Here is a 15,835-nt window from a genome sequence, read left to right as displayed (position 1 = left end):
CAACCTTTGTATTTATTGTAGCATTTACTATATGTATGAAATTACAATCATTTCATTCCGAAAAATGTCAAATGAAATTTTACGTAAATTTAACTATATATTTAAAATATTTATAAAAAATAAGTATTTAAATATTTAATTTATTAATTAATATATAATTCTTTTACTTAAAAGATAAAGTTTGAATTATTATTTTTTAATTAAAAAAATATTTATCAAAAATATGAGAGATAAAGAAAGAAAAAAAAATAAACACATGATATTTTTTGAGAATTGAGTTTAAAAAAATGAAGACGGAAGATTTGAATTCATCAATAGAAATAGCTTACTGAGAATTTAGAGTTCATCCCTTCTTCTATATAACTGTCGTACAAGTACCATAATAGAAATAAATATTTTTCAATCTTATCAAACATTTGTCTTTGTCGTTACACTAAGAGTAATATCGTCGTAGCAGATCCAACTGGACAAGACATTCATGAGGTACTATGAAACCCATCCCTGTCAAATCGGCAAAGCAGAGAGTCACGCAAAAGGAGAACTCGATAATAGAACGTGCAACATGCAGGACGATGTACATAGACACGAACCTACAGAGAGTGAGACATGAGAGGATAGCAGACGCGGTGGAGGAAGACTAAATCACTGTTATCCAACACGCGCTCAATATGAAGTGCTGAAGTTCGTATGGTCACTTTTGCCATGGCTAATGGGTGGCAGTGGCACAGTCCTTTCCTTCTTGGGTGATGGGACAAGTTGACCAACATCAGCCATAAAAAGCTTATCTTTATCTTCTTTAATCTTTCTTTCTTCTGATGCTTGCATATCAATCTTTATTGTTTTAATTATTTTTTGGTGCTTAATTAAACATATATATATATTTATATCTTTATTTAATGCTTTACGTACTCACCTTATCTTTTATCTTTTAATTGCTTTTTTCTTTTTTTGATGTAGGCATAGCGATCTTGTATTGCAACTGGATAAGAATTAAGGAATAGGAAGGACTTAAACGTTTGGAATTTTTTTTCAATCATAGCAATGTAATGAATAAATAGTCCTATTAACATAAACCCCATCCATTGGATTCATAATAGAAATGACTTATCCAAAGTGTGGAGTTTATTAAAATTTAGGCAGAGAAACTAATTCTTTTGCAGATTGTTTACGAAATTGAGATACGGTACGATAAGTTTCTTCCACGCTTAGGTGGTATTTGAGAAATTGCTTCGTTATGATTTTTTTTGCTCAGGTATTTCACGTGATTTATTTTCGTCCCAACTCACACTCAATATCTTAATCTGATATCTGCTTGTTGTTATAGGTTCTAGAAGGTCAATCCTAACTGATGTGTCCATTTATATGTTTTTTACACGTTTTTATGTTTAAAAAAATGAGGGATTTGAGTTGAAGGCATACAATTTGTATCCTTTTTGAATTTGTGCGACGTACTAATCAAGCATTCAAGCTGCCGAAAGATATTGGCTTTTATTTAGGTTGACAATGATGGGGAGGGGTGCTTTGCAAAAGTTATATCTTATGGCCATGGATGAAGCTAAGAACCTATTGCGGATTGGATGTAGAGGAACTCGAGAATCTATGCCCAACCAAACCCATTTCCCAAACTGAGCCCAGTCTGGCTTCAGTTCCATCATGCCAGATTAGGCTTGGTCTTGAATTGAGCACTATGTCTGATGTTCTGACATTCCAGTAGGAACCCATCAAAGAAAGGCAACCCATTTATACATTTCACCCTTCCACGCCTGCAAAAGACTGGCCCCAACAGAATTCTGCCTGCAAAAGACTGGCCCCAACAGAATTCTGCGTTGGGTTCAGATTGTGGTCCTTGTTGAACATTTTGAGCTTTTACTTGGATTTTGTAGTCATTTTATGATAAACAGACCACCAAATAAGTTTGACACTTGACAGTTTTATTAGCGATTGACTGAAGTTTGGTGATCACTGATCAGTCGTGGATATCCATCGTCATTTGTGTCTGGCCCCAAACATGGAGGGAGACTGCTCATTGATGAGCAGATATAAATTCGTGGAGCAGATATAAATTCATGGTGTTAAAAGGAATTGGTTATGCTCTGCCTCTGCTTTAATTCCCCACTTGACCTTCGTGGTCCTGCTATTTTGATTTTTAAAAATAATTTTTATTAACCTCATCCCCAACCTGCCATTTCAAGTTCCTAGCCAATTAAATTGCAAGAGACTCTCATGACATAGACGGTAAGTGAGGGTGAAAAAAACTTGTACGATTTCTAAAATGAACCAGTTACTCTACAAGATTTGGTAGCATCATTACACTAAATCTAGGACTTATTGTGTCTACCCAAATCAGAAGGAGCAAATTTGCTCATTTTAACCTTGGCTGCTGTCTCATCCTACAAGGACCCTGCCAGCCTTCATCAAAGAAGAAAAAAGCATGCTTCCGATTGTATATATTTGTTCAGGCAAGTTAATCTGATAGTTATTGCCATTGATTATAACTTGCAAGAGCTTGATTGGATCCTCCTGCCATAACCAAATATATAATTAAACCAAATTGAGGAAGGAAAGTAGGTATGCTGATTTTTACACTTTAACTAGGCAGGGTCATCCCATAGAAAAAGCCAGGCAGACCTAACCAGCTTCATTTCTCTCGTGAATTCAATAAAGGCACAACGGTAACGAGAAACACCCAATATATACATCCATATGTGCGCTCTCCTCGATCTGCCTAGAGAGGAGGGGGGAAGAGAGCCAGAATAGATAAGGAAGAGATTACAAAAGCAAGCAGAGCATCGGGGCTATTCTGCCAGCCGGTTTCAAGTCTTTACCAATCAATGTTATAAATGAGTAACTGGTGCAGCATTGCTCTGATCGTCCGTCAATTCGGATTAATGGAAAAAGCTGAAACTTGACATAGGTACGGTACTATTCTTAATTAAGTTTCTCCGACATGTTAAAAACATCCGTAGCTCTTCATATGGACAGAAATAAATGGCTACTGCAGGACACACAACTCTCTGTTTTAAAAGCCACTGCTGCAATGGTTATTTGCTACCGAGACAACATTATTTGGTAAATTTCAAAAAAAAAAAGAAGCTTTATTTGGTGGTGGCACAGAATCAATGTTTTCGATTAGTCTGCAGCAGCAGATGGACGTTGCAGAACCCAGCAGTCTGCGGCTCCAGGGCCATGATGTATCATTACTACCATTGTCGAGGGGATCAACCAAAAACGTCATCAGAAAAAACTGAGATTTTATTGCAGCAACAAAGGCAAGTTTTTCTCTTGGCACAAATTTTGGAGTACCCTTTTTAACAATTTGGTGAAAAAAAATTCTTTCTTGTGTCAGCGGCAACCCTTCTGTTTGCGGTTCCCCATTCTTCTCCTTGCTTTGCAAAGAACATCTAAGATATGTTCTAATGGAGTAGAGAGATATTTGTTTAATTCCAGCATTAATAGTTAATTAGTAAAAAAGAAACTATAGCAAAGAATGAAAGGAATAGAAGCTCGAATTGGAGGTTGACCATTAACACCATCTGAATTGAAAATTGGAGACGAAAGCAACATGGCAATGAGCCAGAGAAGGAAGGAGCGTATTGATTTCTATTGTAACATAATGTTGATACGAAAAAACGAGAATTGAATTCATTCCCTTTCTGAACCCTTCTTTTCATAAAGCTACAACATCGGTCTGAACAGAGGCACCAGCTAGAAACAAGAACATGCATTGATCCAGCTCCAGGGTCCCTCCCTCCCTGGAAAAATTTGGATATCTATTAATTAGTTTCAACCACTTTTGGTCCCGTAGTGTATATATATATATATATATGTATGCGGATGATACCTATACTTAATTGTCTTCTTAATAAGTAGCTGCAATATTTGTCTGGTGATGTACCCTACACACAAGGTAAATTAAGTATTGGGACAGACCCAAGTGCTTCAATGATTCCCCAAGTCTTCCTACTTGGCCTTATTCTCTTCCGCAGGTTGGGAATTGGATATTGATAGTATATAATTCAAACTACAGAATTTGTTTGGTATTTTGTGGGTGATACATGGTAAGGGAATTAGTTGATAGTTGCTTTACTTTTTAAGTAGGCAGATAAGAAAACTAGAAGGATTGCATGAAAAATTTGGAAAGATAGTGGTCAAGTATTTGATTTATTAATTAGTATATGATCTTTTTATTTGAAAAGTATATTAGAATCCCCTTCTGTAAAATAAAAAAAATATTTAGGTTATTGCAGCTTTTTAGGAAATTTGCATCTCATTGCCCAAGCCAATTCTTTTATTATAACCAAGACTACCTTTGTTGGTAATTCTTGGTAGGTGAAGGATGATATTCATCCAAATGAATGTAGAAAGGAAAGCTATCAGTTAAAAAATTGGGTATCTATAAACAGAATTTGGATTTAGTGAAAGAGAACCATCTGACCTAAGGCCGATCTCTCATGGTGGATTCAAGCACATCCTAACTAGAATTCACAACCATTAAAAATGGAGGTCTAACTTCCAATTTTTCCATTCCATTAAAAGGAAGAAAAAATTCCCTAGAGCTATGCTAGTTTTGAAATTTTGGGTTATTTTCATAATTTAAAATAAAAAATAGAGGGATGATGATGATCTTTGGGGTAATTTTGAATTGCTAGGAGTACCAAAGGTACATATATGTCCTATATATGTCCAACTACTAAAAATAAACCTCATAAATCAATATGCCATTCTACTAGTCAATACCTTTCTCCTTTTTCTTCTACCTTTTCCTTTCTTCCCCCATTTTCCTGTCCACCTATCAAGGCCAGTAGTGTGCCAGAAAAGAAAAAGGAAAGAAGGGGTAAAACCTTCTTAATAGCTGCATAAGACAAAACTAGCAAAAGCAACAGCTATTCATTGATTTCAGAACTACCAAAACATAAAGCAGAAACAAATGTTTGTTAATGGGTGTGACTCCAACTAATTATGCTTCAACAAAACACATCATGAAACAAAAGAAGGAAAATAAAATTAGACAGTTTAATATAAACCACTCCTACAGCTAAGGTCACAAAATGGTGAGTTTCACCTAACATATATATATATATTTAGACCTGAGTTAAGCTTTTCATCTTTGTTTGGCAAAGTCAATTCCCGAACCTATTGCCCTTGCAGGGTGGTGATTTGCCTTTATTTCTTACCGCTTAGTTTCTCTTCCTGGACAAACACCACGAGGCAGGGATCATGAGAGGTGCGTTCTTGACTTCTTGCTTATGTTTTGAGGCAACCACCATTTTAATATCCCCCCCATCTCTTCCTCCTCTTGTTCCCTCTGCAACACACAAGAAAAGCAAAACATTGTGAAATTGTGAAATGGGATAGATTCCATACTCCAAAAATAGTTAAAAAGAAGCTATAAGTTGATTGACTTATGTTGGAGTAGTGCTCACCACGTGATAAACCTTCTTCTGGTCAAGCAACCGCAGCCTTGATCCTTTCAACCGTGCATTTAATTAGACTGTTGACAGTGGCCACCGATCCAAGAGAGAGTTTTGCCGTCGGAACTGAATCAACCAAGATCTGAAACGCGACAGTAAGGAGAGATCCACCAGACCCGATTTCTAGAATTCCTCCTCCGTTAAGTCCAGGACCGTCAGGAAGTATTGCAAAACCTGATGGTAGAAGGGCAACGTAATCCGGATCCCCACCACTTAAGACCACGTTCATAGCAACAATATCAACCGGCGCATAAATCACATAGGACCCTGTAGCATCACTGCAGCTCTCTTGTAGTATCAACATGTTGCTTTGGCTAGAATTCGCACTCTACAGATTACGTTTGCAATTGGAAATGTTAGCTTAATCGATGATACACAGTGTTATTAATTACTAATTAAAGATATAAAGAACATTTGCAACTTGCCAACTTACATTTACGCGGAGTAAAGAGACACAATTGCCTGGATCACGACCATTGGCTATGTGAGCCATTTCTTGAACTAGACCACCGTTTGAAAGGATATCCCACTATAAATCCAAGTTAATAAGTGCAAATTAGTACAATATTCTATAGCAGAGAAAAGTGCTACATGTATGCTTACAAATCTTGGAATTAATTTCATGGCTCCTTTAAATGGTGATTATCTTAGTAGTTACACACCAGAATGCACCGGTATACTGTGGCAACGTAGAGAAAATAGTGAAATGCATGACCGGTATAGGAAAAATCTTGAATTCAAACCAAAAATGTTGACAAAATGATTTTCTCCCAAGCCCATGCCTCCTTTTATCTACCAAGCTAACAACTTCGGTACTATCTGGTCCCTTTTTCTTTGCTGCTACATGTGGTGATATAGAAGAAACTGTGCAAATGCTTAATTGAAAGCTTCATGATCATGCTCGTTTACCTCACTTCGAGAATTCTCATCCCGCAGGAAATCAAAAACCCTCTTTGGTGGAACAGGGATCCAGAAGGAAGTTGCAGCACTTAGCACAATACCAGGAGGCCTGCCTGGATCATCCATACTCTTCCTGGTCATAACCCGCACATCATCAGAACCTGTTGCTGATAAAGTTGTCCATGCATGGGCGGTAGAAGCACCAACTCCGGTACAAAAGCTAGTCACCATCCTTTCTGCCAACTTCAACATACTCTTCCTCCCTTCTGGGCTTGTTATCACTGCATCACAAGAACTCAAAATGGTAACATTGCAGAAAGATGGGAGGGCATTGCACCGGCTATTTATCATTTTTACAAAAGGTTTCTCAAAGAGAATAAGAAAAAGGGGTTAATATGCTTTTACCGCATAGATCCCCCGCCGGAATGTTACTGGCCATTGAACTTGCAAGGCGTTCACACTGTCGATCTAATGTAGCCACCCAACGTTTTGCTCCAAAAGCTAGACCAGAATTAACTAATGGTCTGTATATGTTGTGGACAGCTCTATCATCCACTTCTACATGCTCAACCCATATAACCTGAAGTATCATGAAAACAAGACATGATCAAATGAAGATTTTGCCTGCTATAGACAGGGAAATGAACAGGGGAATCTAAACTAAAGAGTAATTACCTTTGAGTATCCATTGGGCAATTCTTGGATCAAACAACCTGACGGCCTTCTTCTACACTTGGACATTGGACTAGGGCGCAAATTATCCAAGGAAACGTCAACCACTGCCCAAGTTCCATCAGTGTGCTGCTTACAATACCTCACGAAATAATTTTCCCGAGTTGGCACAAGTGGTGAAGGGACCTGAAACTCAGCTGTCATCTGAAAAATGCAGGATGTTAGGTATGTTTTCAAAAGCTGAAGGAAGAAAATGCATACCATATAACTTTTGTTTTTCTTCAACTACAACAATTTCATGCATGTCAAAATTTATGAGATTGAATCTATGGTTTTCAGAAGAAAAACATTAATGAACAACATAGTACCACTTGCAAGGCTCCATTGTAGTTTCCTGCTACTCCAGTTGATAGGACTTCTAGAGTCATAGCCCTTGAAACAATACCGCAAAATGCACTTGACCATTGATTCTGAACATCAATTGTTTAAATCAGAAATACATGGGGGTGGATCTAAATATATTTAGTAATGGATTTGAACTTCAAAAAAAAAAAAAAAAGCCTACCACATCCATGAGAATCTCAACTAGGTTGACATGATTCATAATGACAACAGCAGATTCCCTTGAAGCTTCAGATCTCAGCCCCAAAGGTTTTGGTCCAATTCCCCTAGGGAAAGTTCTTAAATATTCATCTTCATTCAACACATCTGTAGATTTCTCCCCCGGAACCCACAAAGGTTCCCCAGATTGGGCCATTCTGATTAGTTCCTCCATTGCCGCAACAGCAAGCTCAACAATCATGGGCTTATCTGCTTCTGTAGGCCCAGAGACCGACCTTAGAAGATCACCACCACCATACATTTCTCCCACAAAACCTGATTGTGTCCCAAAATTGCTAGCTCCAGGATCAAGAGAACGTGAGTGTAAATGAGAAGAAATGTGGGGGAAGGAAGTCAAAGGCTTGCCAACGTATTTCGCAGCTATCCCAGATATCCTATCAATCTGTAACAGAAGAACCCGAAAAGTGGATAAGCATCATAACAAAACTAAGTAACTTGACAATATCAAGGAAGGTCTGTATCATTTTCCAATCACCTCTTCCCGTAACCGGGCATTTTCTATTCTCAAATGCTGCTCATCAAATGACATCTCTCCGAGAGCAGCTGGGCCTCCACAGTTCGGGCATGTGGCATTGCTAAGAGCTTCCTTGTACCTATTGTTCTCAGCACGGAGTTTTTCATTCTCAGCCTTCAATATAGCATTTTCATGACGTTCATGTTGGGCCTGCAATGAAAGCGAAGCTTAGAAATAAAGCTAGGACGTGCTGCATATAACAAGCTTAGTACAGAGAAAGCCAGTATAAAAACTTGTAGAAAGTAAATATATTACTAATATACTTAAGTATTTGGTTTATTTATTGATATCTTTTTTTAAAGAGCAAGATTCAAATCCCTTTTTTCTCAATTAAAAAACTATATTACAACTACTGATTTGCATTCTATATGGAAGTATACCTTCATTTGGGTGCGCTTGTTTTGGAACCAAAACTTGACTTGTAGAGGTTCTAACCCTAGCTCGCGGCTCAGCTCCTTCCTTTGCTTATCATCTGGGTGAGGGCATTCCTTAAAGAACCTGAGAAACAAGGTACCAGAATTCCAAAAGAATCAATCTCCAAAGAAGAACGAGCTTCGTTAAATCTGTCTCTCACTTCATCTCTAATTTCTAGCAATGGCACAAATAGTACGAGGAAAGAAAACAGACTTACGCTTCCATCTCTTGGATTTGAAGCTGAGTATGGCGATGGTAACGCTTCTTCTTGGGGCGCTGGTTAGGATCTTGCTCATCTCCCGAGGGCACGTCCATGGTTTCAGTACCAGATTTGGTCTCATAATCATCGTCCCTGATCTTCCCCAATTCACCTTCAGAGGTCTTATGGGTCATGTCGAACATATGGGGACTATCGAACAGGTTTGGACTGAACATGTCAACAAATCTGTAAAATGTCGACGCTATGGATTTCTGGGTTCTGCCAAGAGAATACAAGTCCAGCTGACTACTAGAGAGAGAAAAAGACAGAGAAAGAAACTGTAGAACAGTGCAAAGGAATAATAGTAAACAAAGGAAAACCAGTACATAAGTAGTGCTGAAGGAAGATAAACTAAGTCAAAATCAGCACAAACTAAATGGAAGCCTAGAAATTAACTTTTTAAGGCAAGTTATCTGTTTTTGTTTACTGTTGATGCTCCATCACATGTAGATATACACCATTTTAAGAAAGCTGTAAACCATATAGTATTGACTATCTCTCTCAGAAAAAAGTTTAGGTGTGTCTTATCAAGTAGATTTTACTTGAAATATCTTAATTAATAACCAAGCTTAAATCCAACCATTCATTTCATTAAACCAAATATTGATTACTAGTATGACTTAGAGTTAACCTTAAAAAAAGGGTAAGGTATATATATATATATTAGAAGGTACCATATTGAAGACAAGAATGATAAATTAATCAAAAGCTTAGCCTAAAATGTGACTAACTATCTATAGCCTTAGCAATCCTCGGAATAGGTTAAACTAAAGAGTTAAAGAAAAGAAGCATGAGGGGAAAAAATCCTCCCGAATTCTTTTTAGGATATTTTTTGCTGTTTTTTCTTAGTGAAATTTGTAATGTCCAAGAGATTCTTAATGCTATTAGAACACGACAATAGACTTAATTCTCGTTTGCTGTAATTTCATCTTTTATTAATATATTAAACTACGTTTTTCAAAAAAAAAAAAGAAGAAAAAAATAGGAAAGAAAATTACCTTATTGATTGTTAGGCAAGGGGACTGAGAACTTAGAGCAGCAATTTTCTTGTCTTAAACGGGGTGGTAAGTGGCTCAGTGGAAGCATCATCTTGGGAGACCTAGGTAACTAATCACCTTTACAACCCTAACCAGCAGTAGACATATTTCTCCTTCGCTTGTTAGGTTTTGGCTTTGGATTCCTATATTGGAGGTTTTTGGGTTGATTTTAATAGATTCTCTGGTTTTGTCTGGGCTAAGCTAATGGTATTGTTCCAAGTTGCAAAACAGCAGAAATGACTATGGTTTTTAGTCTTCCATAAAGTCTTCAGCCTTACGTGCCAAATTAAAGACCAGCTAGATATAGAAAAAATAGAAGAGTTGACACTGTGAGAAACCCCTTTGACTCATCAATTTCAAAACCTTCCCCTCAAAACAAAGATTGTAACGCTCAAACTAAGATACTACTGTACCTTATGGAAACCCTTTTGTACCCTCTCTTTTCTCAGCGAAAAACAATAACGGAAAACTCTCTTCAAAAGAAAAAAACCAGCTAGAAGAGATATGGAAGAGAGATCATGAGAGAATATTCTAATGTAACAGCGATATACTGCTAAGAAAATTGTTCAGGGAAGGAAATATATGTTGGGATCAGTTAGAGTGGAACAAATGACTTAGAGGCAACTAGGCTTTGTGGGGTTAAAACACAAGAAACCCTTTTGGACTTCTTGAGAAAGATTAATGACCAAAAAAAAGGTTTAGATTGGGTTTTTAAGTTTAGGGTCACTGGAAAAACCACCTCTGGTGTTAAAAGGAGTGGTTTTGGCAGAGACCTACCTCGCTTGCAAGGGGTGAGGGGAAAGAAGGGGGGAGAAAAGGAAGAGGAAAAAGATGAGACAAAAATCAAGAGAGAGAGAGAGAGAGCTTGGAAGAGGGTGCTGAGAGAGAAGGAAGAGAAGAAAGAGAACAGGTGGAGAGGATGTGGCAGCTAAGGAGTTATTGCAGAGCCTATTGAGAGGGTGCAATAGCATTTATGGAGGGTGAGAGGTGTAATTGCGAGAGAGAAATTATAGAAAGAGAACAAGAAATAGAAAGAGAGAAAGAGAAGGCCATCCTCCCTTTTGTTTAAATTTATGGAGGGTTAGATGGAGTTACAGCTTCTTGTCCTCCCAGCTTCCGAACTAGTTTCACCCTCTCACCTCCTGCTTCATATATTACCATCTTTGCAGTTCGAACAACTCCAAATATATATATATACATGTAAATATATATCAGTAGGAGTAATAATTAAACATGGTGAAAAAAATAAAAATAATCAATAAATTTAAAATTTGTTATCTCGAATTTTATAATAAGCAAATAAATATAATATTAAATACATATATAATTTAAAATGTTGTCCACTCCTTTTTATCCTCGATTGTTATTTTTTACATAATATTATAATTGATATTTATATCATAAGATAATATATATAATAAATATTATATATACATATGTATATGTATGTTCATTGATTAAGAGATGATTCAACTATGTATTATTATTTTTTTCAATCTTTTTATTCATTTTTACACTCGATTATTTGGTTCATTGATTAGTATATGATCTCTTACTTAGAGAATAGAAATCGAATCTTCTTTTTCCTTAAATGAAAAAAAAAACCCTTTACTCATCCTTCAATGTATATATTCAACTATATATTCATAATTATTGCCTTTATTAAAAGAACATTGACATATAGAAGTCTAGGGAGATCCCCTAATAAATATGTGGTACTGGATTAGAAATTTCTATCTTCCATTGTTAGATTTATAACCACATGACTGGTAATTTATTATGTACTTGGATAATTAGGTCCACCATAGAGCTTAATTTGAACAATATTTTTACAAAGAGTTAGAATAAAAAAAAGAATGAACTATTTTTGGAATATTAAGAGGAAAAACAGAAAAAAGAAGTACCCCTGAATGCTAGCTGCTGGTAGAACTCGTAGTTTCATTTTTAACCAGAAAGAGAAATTTTTACAGCAAGTAAGTTTATGATAAGAGGGCATTAATGATAGAGCAGTTATTTATGATGATGTAATTATAATTAATTTCTTTATTGGAAATTGAACTGTATGAATGCAAGCATTAGTTAAGAGGTACTTCCTCTAATTAATGGATGCATCTGTATCCCCACTTGTATTTATCCTTCCTTTTTTTAGATTAAAGTTATAGGTTTAGGACAAGGCCTAGGGAAACCCAAGGCTATGCAATGCATCAGTTTCCCTTGCATATAGAAAACAAATCCTATATATACCTATCCAAGGGTAATAGATTTACCAATTATAAATCAATTTTTCTTTTGCAAATGCAGTTGTTTATCATTGATCATTGGAAGTTAGCACCTAACCGAGGTTAAGCAGATAAAAAACTAGTGCTTAATTACAGTGATACATTCATGAGAAGTTTTGCAGAATGAAGCAGAAGTTGCTATGGCGGATGACAACAGATGCATATCATACGAACATAGAACATGTATATTTATGTACATATGAAATAACATAACCCATTTTGATTCTTTCATAATTTGTGAATTCCATATAATGAAATTCAGATTATTGGTGGGGTTAATATAATAAGTAAGTCCTTGCTTTAAATGCATTAACTACACTTTTACCATTAGAATTTGGATTAGATTGGACTTTTGCTCGGAGTATTAAATAATGATAAACTCATTTTTGGATCCGTCCACCCTATACTTCTCTTTCACCCTGGTTGGCTCATATTAGCAAACAAAAATTATAAATAATTCCTCTTTCTGTTTTTCATAATTAACACTTGCTGACACCCCTTCATATTAATTTGGTGGCCATGATGACGTCTCCATATATATGTAACCTACCAACTTATGTACAATATGGCTACATCTTTTAATGTTTGTTCCTAACTGAGCCTATCTACGTTTCTCTCTTTCCCATTCCTCTCGACCTTCCATTAATGTGTGTCTGAAGAAGGCAGGCTCTGCATGCAGAAGCACTATTTACTATCTGTCATGATTCATTACATTTTGCCGCAAATCTTTGGTGTGCAATTCATATAATTTCCAGGAAAAGTTAATTCTGTCTCTTTCTCTAATATACACATAAATCATAAGCAGAGAATTAACTCAACCCATTTTTGTATTGTTTTAAACATTTTTATATGTAGAAAAAAGAATTTTTTTGTTATCATGGTATATATATATACATATGGAGAAATATATATAGATATAAAGACGAATAAAAAATTTTCACGTAAAACAAATAACATATGATTATATGATTTATCAAAATTGATAAAAAAATGAGATTTATTATCGGTAATGAATTAGTTAATGTGAATTTATTTTTCTCTTGATTTGTTTTGAGTTATCTTATTTTCAGGATGTGTTTCGGAGAGCCACGAGTCGTGCTTTGATTCTGTTTTATAAGCTTTGTTGGTTATGCCATGTTTTCGATGTTAAGAACTATTTAGTTAGAATCATCCGTACTCTATTAATTTTTATTAATAAAAATTATACTTTTCGAGCAAAACAAGTTGCATCTTTTGTGTAAAATAAAAAGAAATAATATCTTTTGTGTAATTAATCCTTTTGGCTGGGGGCAGGGAAAGAGACGTTATGGGAACATTACTTTGCAAGTGGGTCTTGTTCAATGATTGTTAGCAACGAATATGGAATGAATAGGGCGATGAACCTCTCAAAAATTCTGCCGTAAAATTATTCAATGCATGCATCCACACCTTGGAATAATACAATATTATGATCTGCTAATTCATCATCACCATAAGCCTCAGACAGGGTCAAGAATTATCAACCAATCAACGTCTAGGAAAATTGCAAAAGATGATAATATATAGATGCATGGGTAAAACATGGCATTTATGCAGGTTGACCCAAGAAAAGACACAGTGCTCTCTCTCGACCCTCCTTTTCATTTTTGGGTGATAATCAAAACGCACATGAGCACCCATAGTGTTGTTATTATTGGTACAAATTGTTTCTTGTACGATATATCACTTTCAAATATGATAGATCAATAAACCTCCTATTGCCTCGTATGAAAGCAAAGTCCTAGTATATTTATTTTTGTGGCATATATTGATTCATAACATAGTGAAGTAATGGGCTAGTTAGCTGGGTATAATCTCAGTCCCCACACGAGATCTTGGAATGTAGCATGGTCTCCCCATCCTCCCTTCCACTATACCGGCCTGGCTTCAAACGTGACCCATTATCAGACCAGCCTCTTCTTTTTTGAGGGGAAAGACCCTGTCCTTAGTTTTTTTTTTCCTTTTTTTTTTGAATTTGTTATATAATGCATCGGTCCTCATGTTTTCAAGAACAATGAGCTGATTTTGATGTTTTTATCAATCATTAATTCTTGAGCTCATGCTGTCTTCCGATCGATGAAACGAACAATCTTTATCCATACGTATGGTGATACATTTAATTCCATGCATGGCCCCCATTCCTCTCCATTTGTCCTCCTCCTGATTGATCAGACATGGACAGTGAATCAAGGGGATCCTTACATGCATGTATTTCAGTTCAAAGTTAATATTCAAGTCCATTTTTGAACCACTTTCCTGGGGGTGTGTGTGAAGGTTTTTGACCCTGGGGTGAAATGTTTCCCTAACCAAAAACGATAGCGTACCAGCAGCTGAAAGAAGAAGCATAGTTTTCAAATATTTCAGAGCTCTTTCTTGAAAGTTGGGACGGAAAAGAAAAAGAAAGAAAAGATGAAGGTTTAAAAAAAATGAAGTGCTGTTTGGTAAGCTAGCACTGCAGCCTGCAGGATATTTATTGACGAAAACAAAAACTTGTCTGAGTTTTCAATGTCCATACTACCCTACCCTGAAATCTCCATTTATGATCTCCCTCAAGCTCTATTCATTAGCTTCACCAGAGGTCATTCGTGGGCTAAACGTTTGGTTTCCTGTAATGAAGATAATGAATTCTTCACACCCAATTTGAGGATGCTAACAATCCCTCCCCTCACAACCAGTTAAGGGCGCCCTGTGCTACGGGTTTGATGAATATTTATTAGTTAGCCCCCGAATCTTTGGAATTTCACTAGTACATCATATTGTTATTCAAATCCTTGAAGCTCATCCCCTAGGGCAGTAGCGAAGGCAAGAACCTAAATGCGCCAGTTTGGAGGTTGGAAGTGATAATTGTTTCAAAATAAATGTTTCACCATACTCAATCAATACTCTCAAGTATTGCTTAATAATGATTATTGAAAGCAACACCACCAACTTCCTTTATTACAATGACAAGCAATTTTGATGAATCAACAACTTTGATTTCTGGTATTAATTCTTTCAGAATAAATGTATCCCAGTGCGTACGAACTAACCAAGTTCTTTTGGGGGACACTTACAACCTGATTTTGGCTTTGCAAACGGAATCGACGCTCTCCGTTTGGACCAAGATAGAGATGTTGCAGCTGCTGCTACTTGAAGCTTTCAACTTAAGGAGGTTCAACACCCTGACTGTCCCATGCAGGATTGTCGATGAAGTAAAATTGAGAACCCCACCAAGAAAATCTGTCAGGAAATTAGGATCGGTGGCCAACCTGTCTGCAAAGATTATCACTGTTGTGCTCATGTTATGCTTTGCTCGAGCAGGGATCGAGTCGCTTTCAATAGAAGCTTCGCCGACTAGATTCCCACGATAATTTACATAAGCAGTGCTGTTCATGTACTTAAAGCCTCCATAATTTGGATTATCAACAGTGACCACTAATCCCAATGAAACATTCCCCTTGATCACCGGGAAAACCACCAAATCAATGCTTTTTAGGCTAACAGATTGAGGGGTGATTTTGGGGTCTTTGGGTTTAAAGAGGGTGAAGGTCAAGATAACGAAAACCACTACGACAATGATGAACAAAATCGCTGTGACTCCACAGCAGATTTTCCATTTTCCCATGACCTCTTTTTCTGTATATCGAACGGAAGATCATGAGTTTTTGATC

At 36.5% G+C, this 15,835-nt stretch overlaps 2 protein-coding genes and 1 long non-coding RNA gene across 8 annotated transcripts; 1 reads left to right on the top strand and 2 right to left on the bottom strand.

Moving 5' to 3' along the window:
- The first annotated feature begins 2,136 nt into the window (after positions 1-2,136).
- On the top strand, positions 2,137-4,132 carry LOC108662389 (uncharacterized). Of its 3 annotated transcripts, none has more exons than XR_016027064.1 (3): positions 2,242-2,463; positions 2,600-2,914; positions 3,002-4,132. It is a non-coding gene; the product is annotated as an uncharacterized LOC108662389 (long non-coding RNA). The 3 variants fall into 3 exon arrangements; XR_016027065.1 differs by having other exon boundaries at positions 2,243-2,459; XR_001928320.2 differs by having other exon boundaries at positions 2,137-2,914.
- Positions 4,133-4,868: 736 nt separating this feature from the next.
- Positions 4,869-10,830, bottom strand: LOC18597106 (protodermal factor 2). Of its 4 annotated transcripts, none has more exons than XM_007025942.3 (12): positions 9,850-10,830; positions 8,810-9,100; positions 8,559-8,676; positions 8,140-8,328; positions 7,609-8,046; positions 7,412-7,513; positions 7,047-7,247; positions 6,777-6,951; positions 6,381-6,652; positions 5,905-6,000; positions 5,424-5,799; positions 4,869-5,305 (listed from the first exon to the last, which is right to left on the bottom strand). In XM_007025942.3, exons 2-11 carry the CDS (start codon positions 9,025-9,027, stop codon positions 5,446-5,448), a joined length of 2,163 nt encoding a protein of 720 aa, XP_007026004.1. In that variant the 5' UTR covers positions 9,028-9,100; positions 9,850-10,830; the 3' UTR covers positions 4,869-5,305; positions 5,424-5,445. The 4 variants fall into 4 exon arrangements, with proteins under 4 accessions (XP_007026004.1, XP_007026003.1, XP_007026002.1 ...); XM_007025941.3 differs by having other exon boundaries at positions 8,810-9,097; XM_007025940.3 differs by having other exon boundaries at positions 8,810-9,070.
- A 4,404-nt stretch (positions 10,831-15,234) lies between these two features.
- On the bottom strand, positions 15,235-15,789 carry LOC18597105 (uncharacterized). Its single transcript, XM_007025939.3, has one exon. The coding sequence runs from the start codon at positions 15,787-15,789 to the stop codon at positions 15,235-15,237; it is 555 nt and encodes a 184-aa protein (XP_007026001.3).
- Positions 15,790-15,835: the final 46 nt, after the last annotated feature.

This window comes from Theobroma cacao, chromosome 6 (assembly GCF_053813885.1).
Source record: "Theobroma cacao isolate CCN51 chromosome 6, ASM5381388v1, whole genome shotgun sequence".
Taxonomy (NCBI): domain Eukaryota; kingdom Viridiplantae; phylum Streptophyta; class Magnoliopsida; order Malvales; family Malvaceae; genus Theobroma; species Theobroma cacao.
The sequence above is the reverse complement of the archived record's forward strand: the minus strand, read 5'-3'. Positions and strand labels throughout refer to the sequence as shown.

Bases quoted from the DNA above. Each gene is read 5' to 3' on its own strand.
- LOC18597105 (XM_007025939.3), bottom strand. From the start codon at position 15,789: ATGGGAAAATGGAAAATCTGCTGTGGAGTCACAGCGATTTTGTTCATC.
- LOC18597106 (XM_007025942.3), bottom strand. From the start codon at position 9,027: ATGTTCAGTCCAAACCTGTTCGATAGTCCCCATATGTTCGACATGACC. The intron at 8,047-8,139 runs GTGATTGGAAAA...CTTCTGTTACAG, and splicing joins ATGCCCGGTTACGGGAAGAG to ATTGATAGGATATCTGGGAT. The intron at 6,952-7,046 runs GTAATTACTCTT...ATGATACTTCAG, and splicing joins TGCCCAATGGATACTCAAAG to GTTATATGGGTTGAGCATGT.